Source organism: Bombina bombina, chromosome 8 (assembly GCF_027579735.1).
Source record: "Bombina bombina isolate aBomBom1 chromosome 8, aBomBom1.pri, whole genome shotgun sequence".
Lineage (NCBI taxonomy): Eukaryota > Metazoa > Chordata > Amphibia > Anura > Bombinatoridae > Bombina > Bombina bombina.
The window spans coordinates 184,565,437-184,580,654 of NC_069506.1; the positions used below are offsets into that span (position 1 = coordinate 184,565,437).

The following is a 15,218-nucleotide window of genomic DNA, read 5'->3' on the forward strand; positions in this document are numbered from 1 at the left end:
TCCTTTCATTGTATCTCCATGGGCTAGAATAAGCATACCTTAGTAATGAGGATGTTTGGAGGAACCTTTAAAAAACAAAAATAATATATATTATAGTAAACATTGGGTGAAAAAAAAAAATGATCTCTACAATTTTCATGATAATTAAAGGGACATGGAAGTTATGCATTAAACGAGGCACTTAGGCTGCAAAAAAGTTGCCCTCATTAAAGAATAAATGCAACTATAGCAGGATTGGTGGCAAAAGAGACTGAGAACATTTTAAAAGCAAAAAGATGAAAAAATAATTATTTCTGCAGTGAAAAATATGTTTTAAATTAGTGCCTAACGTCTGGTCCCTTTAAGACTGCAAGACTTCTGTCGTGCAGCACCTACCCTCTGGAACACTCTCCCTCGTGCTGTCAGGCTTTGCCCTAATCTTCCTTCCTTTAAATGCTCTCTGAAGACTTTTCTGTGCAGAGAAGCCTACCTCCCAACTCAATAATATTTATCTTACCTAACAACATATCCCTCATCTAACTCTGCATTAACATCTTTCTCAATCTTGCAGTCCTCACCTCCTGTTTCTCAACCTCCTACCCTACTAGATTGTAAGTTCCCACGGGAATAGGACCCTCGATTCCTCCTGTAGGTGTTTGTAAATGTTGTCCTGTCTCTTACAAGTTTTATATTATTGTTTTATTTAAATTAACTCTATTCCTGGACAGCGCTGCGGAATATGATGGCGCTTCATAAATAAAGTATAATAATAATAATGAGTCATCTTAGGTTACATATTGCAAAAGGGAAATATAAAAGTTAAAGAAAACATGATAATACTTACTGTGGTGAACTGAGGTTCTGAAAGAGAAAACAAAAATATTTATATAATGATTTCCATTATGGGAGTGTTAAACTAAACTAGTTTTTTAATGCTGTGTCAAATGATAGTGTGTGTTTAATTTTCGCGGTAAAGTAACATTAAGGTCAGAATGTAAATACCCATGTTTATTAAAGGGACAATGTACTGTAAATTTTTCTTCCCTTTAATGTGTTGCCAATGATCCATTTTACCTGCTGGATTGTATTGCATTGTGTACAGATACCTCCTTTACCCTGCTTGTGTAATTTAAAGGGACAGTCTACTCAAAATTAAACGTTCAAGATTCAGATAGGGTATGCAAATTTAAACAACTTTCAATTTACTTTTATCATCAAACTTTTTTTCTAGCTTGGTATTCTTTGATGAAAGCTAAACCTAAGTAGGCTCAAATGCTAATTTATAAGCCCCTGAATGCTGAAACTTATCTCAGTGCATTTTGACAGTTTTTCACAGTTAGAGAGCGCTAGTTCGTGTGGGCCATATAGATAACATTGTGCTCACTCCCGTAGACTTATTTATGGGTCAGCACTGATTGGCTAAAATGCAAGTCTGTCAAAAGAACTGAAATAAGAGGTCTGCAGAGGTAATCACAGAAGTAAAAAGTATATTAATATAACAGTGTTGCTTATGCAAAACTGGTGTATGGGTAATGAAGGAATTATCTATATTTTTAAGCATAAATCTCTCTTTTTAAGCATTAATTATAAATATAGTGATTTAAGCTAATGAGGCCTGCTCTCCCTTCAAGCTCAGCCCATTCATGTGTTGTGGTTTAACTAAAAGAAATAACTATTTTGTATACAAAACTAAACCTAAATGAGCAATACACATACATTTTATACGCTACAGCATAGTATAGCAAGTCATTGTAGATACATTAACAGGAAACCAATTTTACTGTACATTTAAAATTAGTTTCCTTAATATTCAGAAACATAAATGTTACCTTATCATACTATGGACACTATAACCTTCACAGCTCATCAGTTAATCAGGCAGCTTTTTTCAATTCATTTCAATTAAATTTTCCCTTTAAAGGGACATGGTACCAAAAAAAATTCTTACATAATTTAGACAGAACATACAATTTAAAAAAAACTTTCCAATATACTTCTATTATTACATTTTTTTGGTTTTATTGTTATCCTTTGTTGAAAAGTAGGAATGTAAGCTCAGGAATGTGCACGTGTCTAATGCAATACATGTCATCAGTTTTGCAACAATATTATACATTAGCAAGAACACTAGATAGCAGCACTATTTCCTATCACGTAGCGCTTCACACATGTGAACGCTACCTACCTAGATATCTCTTCAACAAAGCATAACATGAAAACGAAGCAAACTTGATAATAGAAGTAAATTGGAAAGTTTTTTTTTTTTTTTTCAAATCTTTATTAGGTTATTTAGAACAACAACAATTAGACATGTTTCATGGCAGAGTAAACATACAATGACATTTTCTGGGTTTTTTTTTTATTATTCTATTCTCTGTCTGAATCATGAAAGAAAAAAATTGTGTTTCTTGTTTCTTTAATACATTTTCTTTCTATATAATAATGTTCTCATCATATTCACTTTTGATAAAGTTAATATAGAAAATGACCACACTCTACACACTTTCACTAACCAATCATGTTTATATCTTACTAAATATCAAACCAGCAATAGGTGTTTTCAAGTGTAAACACTGCTGGTTTAAATTTTGTAAAGGTAAATTCTTAAAGCTTACTCCATAATTTATCTGCAAAAATCTCTATATACTTAAAAAAAAATCATTAAAAAAAGGTGAATATGTTTTTCTACTGGAATAGAATACAGCACATGATCTTTATGTGTCTACTGACACAAATATGCTTTGGAGATGGATTTCTATAATAGGCAGGGATAACAAATTATAATGATACTTTATCAGTAGTAGGAATCATTAAAAGCATTCAGCAAGAAGAAATAATGTGCAAGTTAGACATAAAATTCTTACAAGATGTGACACAACATGATCTTCTATTCTTAAGTAGGTAAAATGACTAAACATTATACCAGTAAAAATGTTAAATTAGTAATAGGAAGTGTATATATTGTACTTACCGCATGTATATTCCGGGCAGCAAGGATCATCGCCAATGGTTGCAACCACAACATAACCTCTCTCGTCACATGTTATAACTGGGCAATCTACATCCTTGCAAAGTTCCTACAATTAGAACACACAGATTGTGAGACTAGAAGTTATATTAAACATGAAGGTTTTGTAGTTAAACTATTACTCTTTATAACCAATATCTAAACAGGAACTTTAAAGTAAATCAATCAGTCCACATTAATTATTTCATTAAAGGTCTAAAGGTGGGAATAAGCTCCTTTCAATGATGACAAATGATCATATTAAAAAGATGGGACTGTACCTGTTTAGGTGTTCCAGATGGTACGGTGGTTGTCTCCACAACTGTTGAAATAACATATTATTGTTAAATATCTGTTAATTTCACTCTTAACAATATGAAATAGTAACTGTGTATATGTTAATATATTTTTATATATATATATATATATATATATATATATATATATATATATATGCTAACGAATGACATTACCTCCCAATGTTTAATGATCTTTCAGTGCTAATGTTCATGTATTTTTTGGTTATCAGTATAAAAATTAGTAGCTATCAATATTTAAAATACAGATCAGCAACCCACTACACATTTTATAATCTTATTCAGTTAGGGTGACCATATTGCCGATTTAAAAAGGGACACATATGAAAAATACATATGTCAGGGTTCTGAAAACAGCCCTGACATGTATTTTTCCCGTGTCCCTTTTTAAAGCGGCAATATGGTCACCCTATATTCAATGGAATTTATGCTCATATTATATTGCAGGTTAAAAATTACACTTGGAATAAAATAACATATACATTATTCAGTTTCTGAAAAATATTGCTTTGTTAAAAATACCATAAATAGTTTTACTTAGTCTTATAAGCATCTTACTTTCTACCCACAGGAAACAATTGATAAAATATACAGAACAGTTTGCAATTCATCTTTTAAACAAACTTACCGCATGTGTATTCTGCGCAGCACTGATACTCAGGGTCAAACGACCTAATTGGCGGACTGCCATCAGAACAAGTAGGTGGTAGGGCGCAGGCATCCTGGCACTCTGGAAGAATAAGCAAATATATTTATATGTTTTATTCATGTCTTGTTTACTTATACTAAAACAGAATTGAAATGTTAAATGATTTATGTGAGAACTTACCACATATATAATGGGGACAGCAGGGATCTGGCCAGGAAACTTGCACTCTAGTAGCGCCTTCCTTGTAACATCTTGTCAGCACCTCACATTCTATGTTCCTGCATATATCCTGTAACGTACATACTGAGGTGTAAGTGCTGTTTTATTGCAAAGTGCTAGTGTGTCTAAATATTTACAGTTCAACTTTTAGTAAATACAGTTTATGCCCCATAATGGTATATTATCTTATAGATCTCTTACCACTGTAGTAGGTGATGGTGTAGTTGTAGTGGTCGGTGGTGACTCTACAAAGGTAAACATGAAGCATCATCAGAACAACCTCATCACTACCATCAACACTATTATATATATGAATCTGATCTGTGTAGGAGCAGCCCAAACATTCTGTCACATTATATCCTGTTACACACTATTATATATATATGTGATCTGTGTAGGAGCAGTTCAGATGTTCTGTCACATTATATCCTGTTACTCACTATTATATATATAAATGTGATCTGTGTAGGAGCAGCCCAAACATTCTGTCACATTATATCCTGTTACACACTATTCTAGATAAGAATATGATCTGTGTAGGAGCAGCCCATACGTTCTGTCACATTATATCATGTTACACACTATATATATATGAATCTGATCTGTGTAGGAGCAGTTCAGACATTCTGTCACATTATATCCTGTTACACACTATTATATATGAATATGTTCTGTGTAGGAGCAGCTCAGATGTTCTGTCACATTATATCCTGTTACACACTATTATATATGAATGTGATCTGTGTAGGAGCAGTCCAAACGTTCTGTCACATTATATCCTGTTACACACTATTATATATGAATGTGATCTGTGTAGGAGCAGTCCAAACGTTCTGTCACATTATATCCTGTTACACACTATTATATATGAATGTGATCTGTGTAGGAGCAGCTCAGACTTTGTCACATTATATCCTGTTACACACTATAATATATAAATGTAAATGTGATCTGTGTAGGAGCAGCTCAGACTTTCTGTCACATTATATCCTGTTACACACTATTATATATAAATGTAAATGTGATCTGTGTAAAAGCAGCCCAAACGTTCTGTAACATTATATCCTGTTACACACTATTTTATATATGAATGTGATCTGTGTAGGAGCAGCTCAGACATTCTGTCACATTATATCCTGTTACACACTATTATATATAAGAATGAGATCTGTGTAGGAGCAGCCCATACGTTCTGTCACATTATATCCTGTTACACACTATTATATATAAGAATGAGATCTGTGTAGGAGCAGCCCATACGTTCTGTCACATTATATCCTGTTACACACTATTATATATAAGAATGAGATCTGTGTTGGAGCAGCCCATACGTTCTGTCACATTATATCCTGTTACACATTATTATATATAAGAATGAGATCTGTGTAGGAGCAGCCCATACGTTCTGTCACATTATATCCTGTTACACACTATTATATATAAGAATGAGATCTGTGTAGGAGCAGCCCATACGTTCTGTCACATTATATCCTGTTACACATTATTATATATAAGAATGTGATCTGTGTAGGAGCAGCCCATACGTTCTGTCACATTATATCCTGTTACACATTATTATATATAAGAATGTGATCTGTGTAGGAGCAGCCCATACGTTCTGTCACATTATATCCTGTTACACACTATTATATATAAGAATGCGATCTGTGTAGGAGCAGCCCAAATGTTCTGTCACATTGTATCCTGTTACACACTATTATATATATGAATGTTATCTGTGTAGGAGCAGCCCATACGTTCTGTCACATTGTATCCTGTTACACACTATTATATATAAGAATGTGATCTGTGTAGGAGCAGCCCATACGTTCTGTCACATTATATCCTGTTACACATTATTATATATAAGAATGTGATCTGTGTAGGAGCAGCCCATACGTTCTGTCACATTATATCCTGTTACACACTATTATATATAAGAATGCGATCTGTGTAGGAGCAGCCCAAATGTTCTGTCACATTGTATCCTGTTACACACTATTATATATATGAATGTTATCTGTGTAGGAGCAGCCCATACGTTCTGTCACATTGTATCCTGTTACACACTATTATATATAAGAATGAGATCTGTGTAGGAGCAGCCCATACATTCTGTCACATTATATCCTGTTACACATTATTATATATAAGAATGTGATCTGTGTAGGAGCAGCCCATACGTTCTGTCACATTATATCCTGTTACACATTATTATATATAAGAATGTGATCTGTGTAGGAGCAGCCCATACGTTCTGTCACATTATATCCTGTTACACACTATTATATATAAGAATGTGATCTATGTAGGAGCAGCTCAGATGTTCTGTCACATTATATCCTGTTACACACTATTATATATGAATGTGATCTGTGTAGGAGCAGCCCAGATGTTCTGTCACATTATATCCTGTTACACACTATTATATATAAGAATGCGATCTGTGTAGGAGCAGCCCAAATGTTCTGTCACATTGTATCCTGTTACACACTATTATATATATGAATGTGATCTGTGTAGGAGCAGCCCATACGTTCTGTCACATTATATCCTGTTACACACTATCAGATATGAATGTGATCTGTGTAGGAGAAGCCCATACGTTCTGTCACATTATATCCTGTTACACACTATTACCACCATATATAAGAACCACAATACTAGGTTAATATAGATCATGTCTGTACTTACCACATTCATACAATGGGCAGCAGAGATCATTAGGGTCGGGCTTCACTATTACTTTATCTTCAGGACCACACTTGTTGGGGTGGCACACAGAATTGTCACAAGGAGACTAGAGAAGATGAGATAATAACACAGCAGGTGTTTAGTCTTCCTACATCATTGTCTTCATTAGATTGTTCTCAGTACATCAAATATTTACTGCATAGGTTTTAATGTGATTGCAAGAAATATGTCCGGATCCTAATACCTTATATTCATTTAGATCAAACAGTAAATAAAATGACTATATTATCAGTAGACTTATGATTAAGTACTATGGCTACTCTGGGATAGATGTATCACTGGGTAATTAGACATCTGCCTTCATGCATCTTCATAAGGGCACCTTTCTGACCACATAATGTAGATTTGCAAACCATTCAAAAGTATATGACTAACTGTGTACTACAGATCAGTCAAAGGTTGCATCAGAGGTTTATATAACAATTTTATCTACACAGTATTATATTTATTGTTTCCTTCATCAGTTCTCTCTTTCATAAATGGGAAAGAACATACCTGAGTTGTGGCGATGGGAGGAGGAACCTTTAAAAAAAAAAAATATATATATATATATATTTATATTTATATAAAAAAAATCAGAGAAAATTAAATGTATAGAACTTTGATACTTTGTAAAGGTACACAGAACTTAAACGTTTAATGAACCACTTTCACTGCGAACTGAAAATCCTGTCAATGTTAAAGAAAAAAATCAAACTAAGAGGGTAGGATTGGTAGTAAACAATAGAGGTGAGTCAAACGCAAAAATGAAACATGCAGAATAATTTATTATTTGGCAATAGAATAGATGTGTCAACTCTTTCTTCCCTTTAACAAGGCATTTAATGGGAGAAGCTATGACAAGGGGTCAGTTTAAGTTACATATTACAGAAGACAAGTCAGAAGCAAAATACTGTACAAAGGTTAAGGAAAATAAAAGGTGTGTTGTCTAGACCAATGATTCTCAAATTTTCAAACTGTGGCACACTTGGTATTGCAAATTGCTGCTGTGGCACGTTTCCCTAATGCTGGATTTTTCTTATAATTAAAGGGACATAAAACACATAAAACAAATTATTTCATTATTTAGATAGAACATACAATTCTTAACAACTTTCCAATTTACTTCTATTATCACATTTTCTTTGTTTTTTGTTATCCTTTGTTGAATAGCAGGGATGTAAGCTCAGAATTGTGCACGTGTCTGCAACACTATATGGCAGCAGTTTTGCTGCAATGTCATACAAAAGCAAGACCACTAGATGGAAGCACTATTTCCTGACATGTAGTTCTTTAGGCATGTGCACGCTAAAAAGAAAAACACAAGAACATAGCAAATTTAATAATAGAAGTAACCTGGAAACTTTATGTCCCTTTAATCATGAATTTATAGTATTTTATACTCTGCACTATAACTATATATATATATATATATATATATATATATATATATATACACACACATATACAAGAGAATTCTTTTTTTGTTTTCAATATGAAATTTGAAAGCGTCTTATCACATAAAATACATAGCATGGCAATGGGTATACAGAATTGTCTGCCCATGAGAGTGTGAATTGCAAATAATTTGTCACTATACTGTGTGTTCCATATCTGCAATAAATCAATGTTAGATAAATATCAGGGAGTTTGTATTATAATTGTATGAATAGGCAATTTAGAGGAAAACACCTCTGCTCTCTTGCTGCACACCATTTGAGAAACACTGATCTACACTGAGAGAACCCCATCAAAAACAATAATGTTAAAAAAAAATGATGTAACAAATTTTTAGCCACAATGAGTACTTACTGTAGAGGTTTCAGGGACTGAAATGAAAAAACAAATATTTTTAAATTATGAGTTACAATATTGAACTGTTAAAGTAAACTAGTTTCTAACACTGTCAAATAATATTTTATATTTTTAAATTCTCCTTGCAAAGGGACAGTAAAGATAGAGTTTTACCACACATAAAATGTTCAATTATGTAACTTTAAATGAATACATTGAGCATAAAAACCTATGAAACTAATGTAATATCTAGCAAACAAGTATATTAATTGCCTAGCTACATTTCTTAAATATTTAGAAGAAATCCCCATTAAATTTACTATTGATGATGTCAATATTGAAAATGACCAAATTCTGCATATTTTCTGTAACCAATCATTTTGTACATCTAAAGTTTAATGAAAATCAAACAAGAATTAGGTATCAGCTGTATTAATGTTTGGTTTAAACAGTTCATAGGTAAATTATTTTCCATCTGAACAGCTTACACCATCATTTATCTTTTTATCATTTTAAAGGAACAAGAGTCCTGTCACAGGAAATAAAATTGCATCCTTTATTTCTTCATAAAGGCTGTGACACACTGCAAGCGATGCGGTGCAAGGCGAAGCAATTACTTCGCTATGCGTAGTATCGCTTCTGAAGTTCAAATATTTCAACTCTGAGTGCTCAGCTATGTGGTCTGAAACAGCTGAGCATGCAGAGATGAAAAGGCAGGACACACTAAGCACGCACAGCCGCATCACCATGCTGCACGCTGCGACGCTCTCAGTGTGTCACAGCCTTAAGAGACAAAGTTTCAAGCTCAAAAGTCTGTAATCATGATTAAGGGCTTTTGAACTTTAAACAGTATCTCAGTTTCATCAGACTGCTCAACGAAAATAAGTAATGTGCAAAGCAGACATAAATCATTTTAAGACTTTAAACAATACACTAGTGAAGCCAACCAATTAGTTGTAGGAATTGTACACGTTGTACTTACCACATAAATATTCTGGGCAACAAGGATCATCACCGATGGTTGCAACCACAACATAACCTCTTTCTTCACATGTTATAACTGGGCAATCTACGTCCTTGCAGGGTTCCTACAATAGGTAGAAACAGATTGTGAGATTAAGTTATATTTATTATAAAGGATTAGTTGATAGACCTTTATATCTGATGACAAAGGTTTGTCAGCTGCAAATAGTTAAAGCAGCTCACTTTTCTAATAAAATTAAATATTTGTAAGGATAAATATACATATTTTTTTTATAATACAGGGAAACTATAATACTAAAATAGTCAGATCTTACCTCTTTAATTGTTGTAGTTGCTTGAGTGGTGGTCTCTGCAACTGTTAATGTAACATAATATAATGTATTACCTCCCAGCTGTATACTGTAAGTTTATATAGTATGCGACTATGTGTAACTTTATTTCAACTCATATACAATGAATCTGACAGGCAGAAATTACATACATTAGTAATTTATTGCCACAAAAAATCAGTAATTAAAGCATATATTAATGCTAATTCATAATATCAAGACAAAGTCCTCACTATCAGAATTAATGCAGAGAATATCAGCAGCACGATTACAATGGCAGACCTATCCTGCAACCTACCAATGTGTCACCGTTTAGTCACATACCAGACACCCTAACTGCTACTTGGTAACCTACATCAATAATGGTCATTTGCTTTATAGTGCTCTTATAATCTCTATAGCAATATATTAAGCTATTACTATGTGTTGTATAGATAGGAGCTTTTAAATTGCGAATACTTACCGCATGTGTATTCTGGGCAGCACTGATATTCAGAATCATACGATCTAACTGGCGGTCTGCCATCATCGCAAGAAGGTGGAGGGGCACAGGATTCTTTGCACGCTGAAAATATATGTTAGACATTAACATATGTTTGTATTGTATTTCATAATACTCAAACATTAATACTGAGATACAAAATAATAATTTTATATCCTTTATGGTTTGCTTGACAACTTACTGCAAGTGTAATGAGAGCAGCAGGGATCTGGCCAGGTAACTTCTTCATGGATTGCCCCTTTTTTGAGGCATTTTGGGGGCTCTTGGCAGTGTACGTTCTTGCATTTATCCTGTAATATACACACAGGTCTAAATAGTGCTGTACAGCAAAGACTTTGCAGATATCTATGAGATCACAGATCTATACAATTCAATTATTTATTTACTTATGTATTTTAAAACAAACAATGCCGACATTCTTAATGCGATCAGTGTTGATGCATGTTTGAATTGACATAACTACTATACAGTCATTTAAAGGCTTTACAATTATAGTGCAATAATAATTTGACCCTTACCTCTGTAACAGTAGATGGTGTAGTAGGAATTGTTTCTAAAAATAATAAAACATAAAACGTGTTAAAGACATGGGTACAGTTAATAAGATTAATTAGATAATTTTTCAATGTTTTGATCAAAAGTGGAGTTAAAAGTATTAAAGTGATAAAAAACAAATATTTTCCTGTTTAACCACAGAGATAAATATCTAGTTTCCAAGAACACTAGTTTAGAGTACAAATATATTAGCACACAACGCATACATTTTACCCAGACTTTTATGAGTTCTAATCAGCAGAACTATTCATGTTTCTCTCTGCGGTATGTATAACTCATAGCCTTCCTCAAAAACATGGCTGAGGTGGGAGGCCTAAATAGGCATTTTTCCTTATTTCCCAGAAAATGCATCATTGTTGCGATCCATTATTAATCACTTAAAACTTTTCTTGATAGATTACATTATTTTATTTTTTTTAAGTAAAAGTATAGTTGCTACTTTTTCATTTGCTTTTGTTACTGTAAAATAATTGTGTTTTGCTAACTTTCCATTACATATGGCTTAAATTGACATTAAATACTTAATGCATTTCATAGGCGTCCTTATGGGTGCAGATATTGTGGAACCTAGGCTTCACTGCGGATATCTGAAGGAGATTTTACTAAGCATCAGCACTGGAATTTACTAAAAGCTAGATTTCAACATGGCAGCACTCATGACTAGAGGAAGAAGGGAATGACTTCCATACAAGATTATAACACGTATTAAGTGTTTAATGTGCTTTTAAGGTTTATAATTATAGCTTTCTGTCACCTCCTTTATGATGAACATCACTCAGGTAAATCTATTAGTTGTGTTAATAGTTCAATTTCTCATAAAAGCAAACAAAGAAACAACCATATTAAGTGATATTATGATATATATATTTGACATTTGGCCATTGCCTTACTTACCACATTTATACAAAGGACAACATGGATCTGATGGATTTGGCAGTAAAACTTGGTGTTCATTAGGTCTGCATATCTTTGTTTCACACTTAACATTTTCACATCCAGACTATACAAACAAATGACAAATCAGAAAAAAAATTGTTACATTGTTTTATTGTAGAAACAAAATATGGCACCATTGCTGGCTAATTGTTGCCTTATTACTGTACCTTTGTAGGTGGGACAAAACTTGGAATAGTCTGTGAAATAATTAAAAGTGACAACTTAATAAATCATGTTATGAAAGACAGGTAGACTTAGAAATATAGAAAGACAGGCAGATACACACACATGAGGATAGCCAAATAGATAATAGATAGTAAATTTGTGCAGCGCCAAAAAAAAATCAGTTTGTCCGAATCTTTCAGAGCTAATTATCATCGAAATTAATTTTCTTAAATATTCGTTGGCTGCACTATTTGGTATTTGTTTATTTTTAAACAAAATGAAAATTGAATACTCGTAGACCATTTATATTTGTTTTTTGTTAAACTTATCTAAATGTTCTAAAGCTACAGGTGATAAAGTTCACATACAGACAGATAGAAGATAGATAGATAGATAGATAGATAGATAGAGATAAAACACTTCTAAATTAACTTTAAAAAAACTTAAACATGATTTATGACTTATTTAAGCGACCCCCCCCTCTTGGTACCACAAACCCAAAGACAACAAACATTTTATTTATTAAGCAAATCAGCTAACAGCATGTTGTTTATTTCAAGTATCTGTGATATAACCTTAAACAAGGTGCAAAAAAATATTAGTTTTCCCAAATTAACTGCAAATTTTTCCAAAATGTGTTTATTATCTAAGCAAACTAATCCATTTGTAAATGTATTCATTTAGTTTCTCCATTGAATAGATAGATTTTCATATTTGTTCATTAGTTTGTTTAGGTGATGAGCAAATTATTGCCAAATCAAACACATTTTATTCATATCTAGTACATAATATAATAATAACAATAAAATATGTCACAATAATTCCCTGAGTGTATAACTATTAGTGTAAAAGGTAATACTGGTTAGAAATTGTTCTTACTGTAGGCTGCGCAGGTATTGCTGTGGTTGGAAGCTCCTCTATGGTCACACCTGTAATCAAATTTGCAATGTCTTAGGCACTGACATCTTACCATAATATAAAGTGTCATACTCTTGAGTCAAATTAAACACCTGTAAACATTTACATAACCAATATCATTGTGAAATGTACACAAACTATACAAACACATATTCACACTTACACACTTGTATACATAAACACACACAACAAAAACACACCTCAAGCATACACACATATATACTCAAGTATATGCACATAATCACACATCTGTGCCCACACATACCATAGTAACACATATGTACACACAAACACCAACACACTAATACACATAGAGAAAACCTCAGCAATGTTTAAGAACAGTAAGTACAAAAAAGAATTACTTTGCATAACTACTTACAATCTGCATGTTGAACACAACGATGAGTGATTTCATCAAAAACCATTCCTGGAGCACAGATGGGGAAACAACCCTCTATTCTAAAAAGGCAAGATGACACAAACTTATTGACCATCACATTTTTTGTAACCTGAGGCTCTCTATAAAGTATACTGTATTTTTATTTGTCTCTCTAATTGCTCTGAAATGTAGAATAATTTGCATTTATAAAATCTGATGCTGTACTAGAAAACTATTCTTTAATATAGAAAGGGACATGAAACCCACATATTTTTTTATTTCATGATTCAGATAGAGCATACAATTCTAAAAAACTTTCCAATGTACTTCTATTATCTCATTTGTTTCCTTCTCTTGTTATCCTTTGCTGAAAAGCATACTTAGGTATGATCAGGAGCAGAAAAGCACTAGGAGGAGCTAGCTGTTGATTGGTCTCTGCACATATATGCCACTTGCCATCACCAGCTAGCTTCTAGCAGTGCACTGCTGCACCTTTAAAAAAAACTATACAAAGAGAATGAAGCAACTAACAGAAGTATAAAAGTTTGTTTTCTTTCATGTAATTGGCAAGAATCCATGAGCTAGTGACGTATGGATATACATTCCTACCAGGAGGAGGCAAAGTTTCCCAATCCTCAAAATGCCTATAAATACACCTCCCACCTCACCCATAACTCAGTTTTACAAACTTTGCCTCCTATGGAGGTGGTGAAGTAAGTTTGTGCTTGATTTCTATGGTTTTTTTTATGATAAGCGCTTCTAAGCATTCTGAAGCCCAATTCCTCTCAGAGTACAGTGTTTGTCAGAGGGATGAGAAAAGAGTATTGCCTGTTGATTTTTATGGTTTCACTCATGAGAAATCTTTTCAAGGGTTCTCTGTTATCGGTCGTAGAGATTCCTCTCCTACCTCCCTTTTCAGATCAACAATATACTCTTATACCATTACCTCTGCTGATTTTTCAGTTTTCGGTACTGGTTTGGCTATCTGCTATATGTGGATGGGTGTCTTTCGGTAAGTATGTATCATTATTTAAGACACTCTCAGCTATGTTTGGCACTTTATGTTTTAATATAAAGTTTTAAATATATGTATTTACTTATATTTGCCATGAGTCAGGTCTATGTATATTTCCCTTTGCAGTCTAACAGTTTCAGTATGGAAATCTTGTTTTAGGAAGTTTGTTGGTTTTTTTTACCTGGGGTTTAGTCTTTTTTCCAATTTGACTTGCTTTTCCTTATTTTCACGGGCAAACTAGGTTTGCGAGGGCGCAATAATGCTATTATTTATTGCGTAATTATTGGTGCAAAACTTTTTTTGCGCAAATTTTTGTCTCCAGTGGCCCAAGTTTCGTCATTTCCTGCGTCTTTGTTGATGTTAGGTTGTTTGGCGCGTAGTCGCGCTTGTTATTTCCGGATGTTGGTTGGCGCCAATTTTTTTTTACTACGTGCGTCGTGCATCATACTATGCTATGCTATATGCTGTTTGCTTTTCTGCCTATTTAGCATATGCATTTTTTCCCATTCTTGAAACTGCTATATAAGGAAATTGGATATTTGTTTAAATGTTATTTTTTCTTTTACATTTTTGCAAAGATGTCTCAGTCTGACCCTGCCTCAGAAGCTACTGTAGGAACCATGCTGTCTGAACACAGTTCTACCAAAGCTAAGTGTATCTGGTGCAAGCAAGCTGAAATTATATCTCCGGCTATATTATGTAACAGTTGTCATGATAAGCTTTTGCATGCCGATAAT

At 33.3% G+C, this 15,218-nt stretch overlaps 1 protein-coding gene across 11 annotated transcripts in view; it reads right to left on the minus strand.

The window, feature by feature from the left end:
• Nucleotides 1-15,218, minus strand: part of LOC128638663 (uncharacterized) — a 152,819-nt gene that overhangs the window by 21,874 nt on the left and 115,727 nt on the right. For all 11 annotated transcript variants that reach the window (XM_053690778.1, XM_053690769.1, XM_053690770.1 and 8 more), the window contains 19 exons: nt 13,467-13,546; nt 13,049-13,098; nt 12,172-12,201; nt 11,963-12,068; nt 11,032-11,066; nt 10,695-10,803; nt 10,475-10,576; nt 9,997-10,037; nt 9,681-9,786; nt 8,717-8,733; nt 7,421-7,447; nt 6,866-6,971; nt 4,373-4,416; nt 4,133-4,241; nt 3,932-4,033; nt 3,268-3,308; nt 2,951-3,056; nt 824-840; nt 39-65 (listed from right to left, as the gene is read on the minus strand). In XM_053690778.1, the coding sequence (XP_053546753.1) occupies nt 39-65; nt 824-840; nt 2,951-3,056; nt 3,268-3,308; nt 3,932-4,033; nt 4,133-4,241; nt 4,373-4,416; nt 6,866-6,971; nt 7,421-7,447; nt 8,717-8,733; nt 9,681-9,786; nt 9,997-10,037; nt 10,475-10,576; nt 10,695-10,803; nt 11,032-11,066; nt 11,963-12,068; nt 12,172-12,201; nt 13,049-13,098; nt 13,467-13,546 (1,255 nt within the window). The remainder of the gene's footprint in view (nt 1-38; nt 66-823; nt 841-2,950; nt 3,057-3,267; nt 3,309-3,931; nt 4,034-4,132; nt 4,242-4,372; nt 4,417-6,865; nt 6,972-7,420; nt 7,448-8,716; nt 8,734-9,680; nt 9,787-9,996; nt 10,038-10,474; nt 10,577-10,694; nt 10,804-11,031; nt 11,067-11,962; nt 12,069-12,171; nt 12,202-13,048; nt 13,099-13,466; nt 13,547-15,218) is intronic.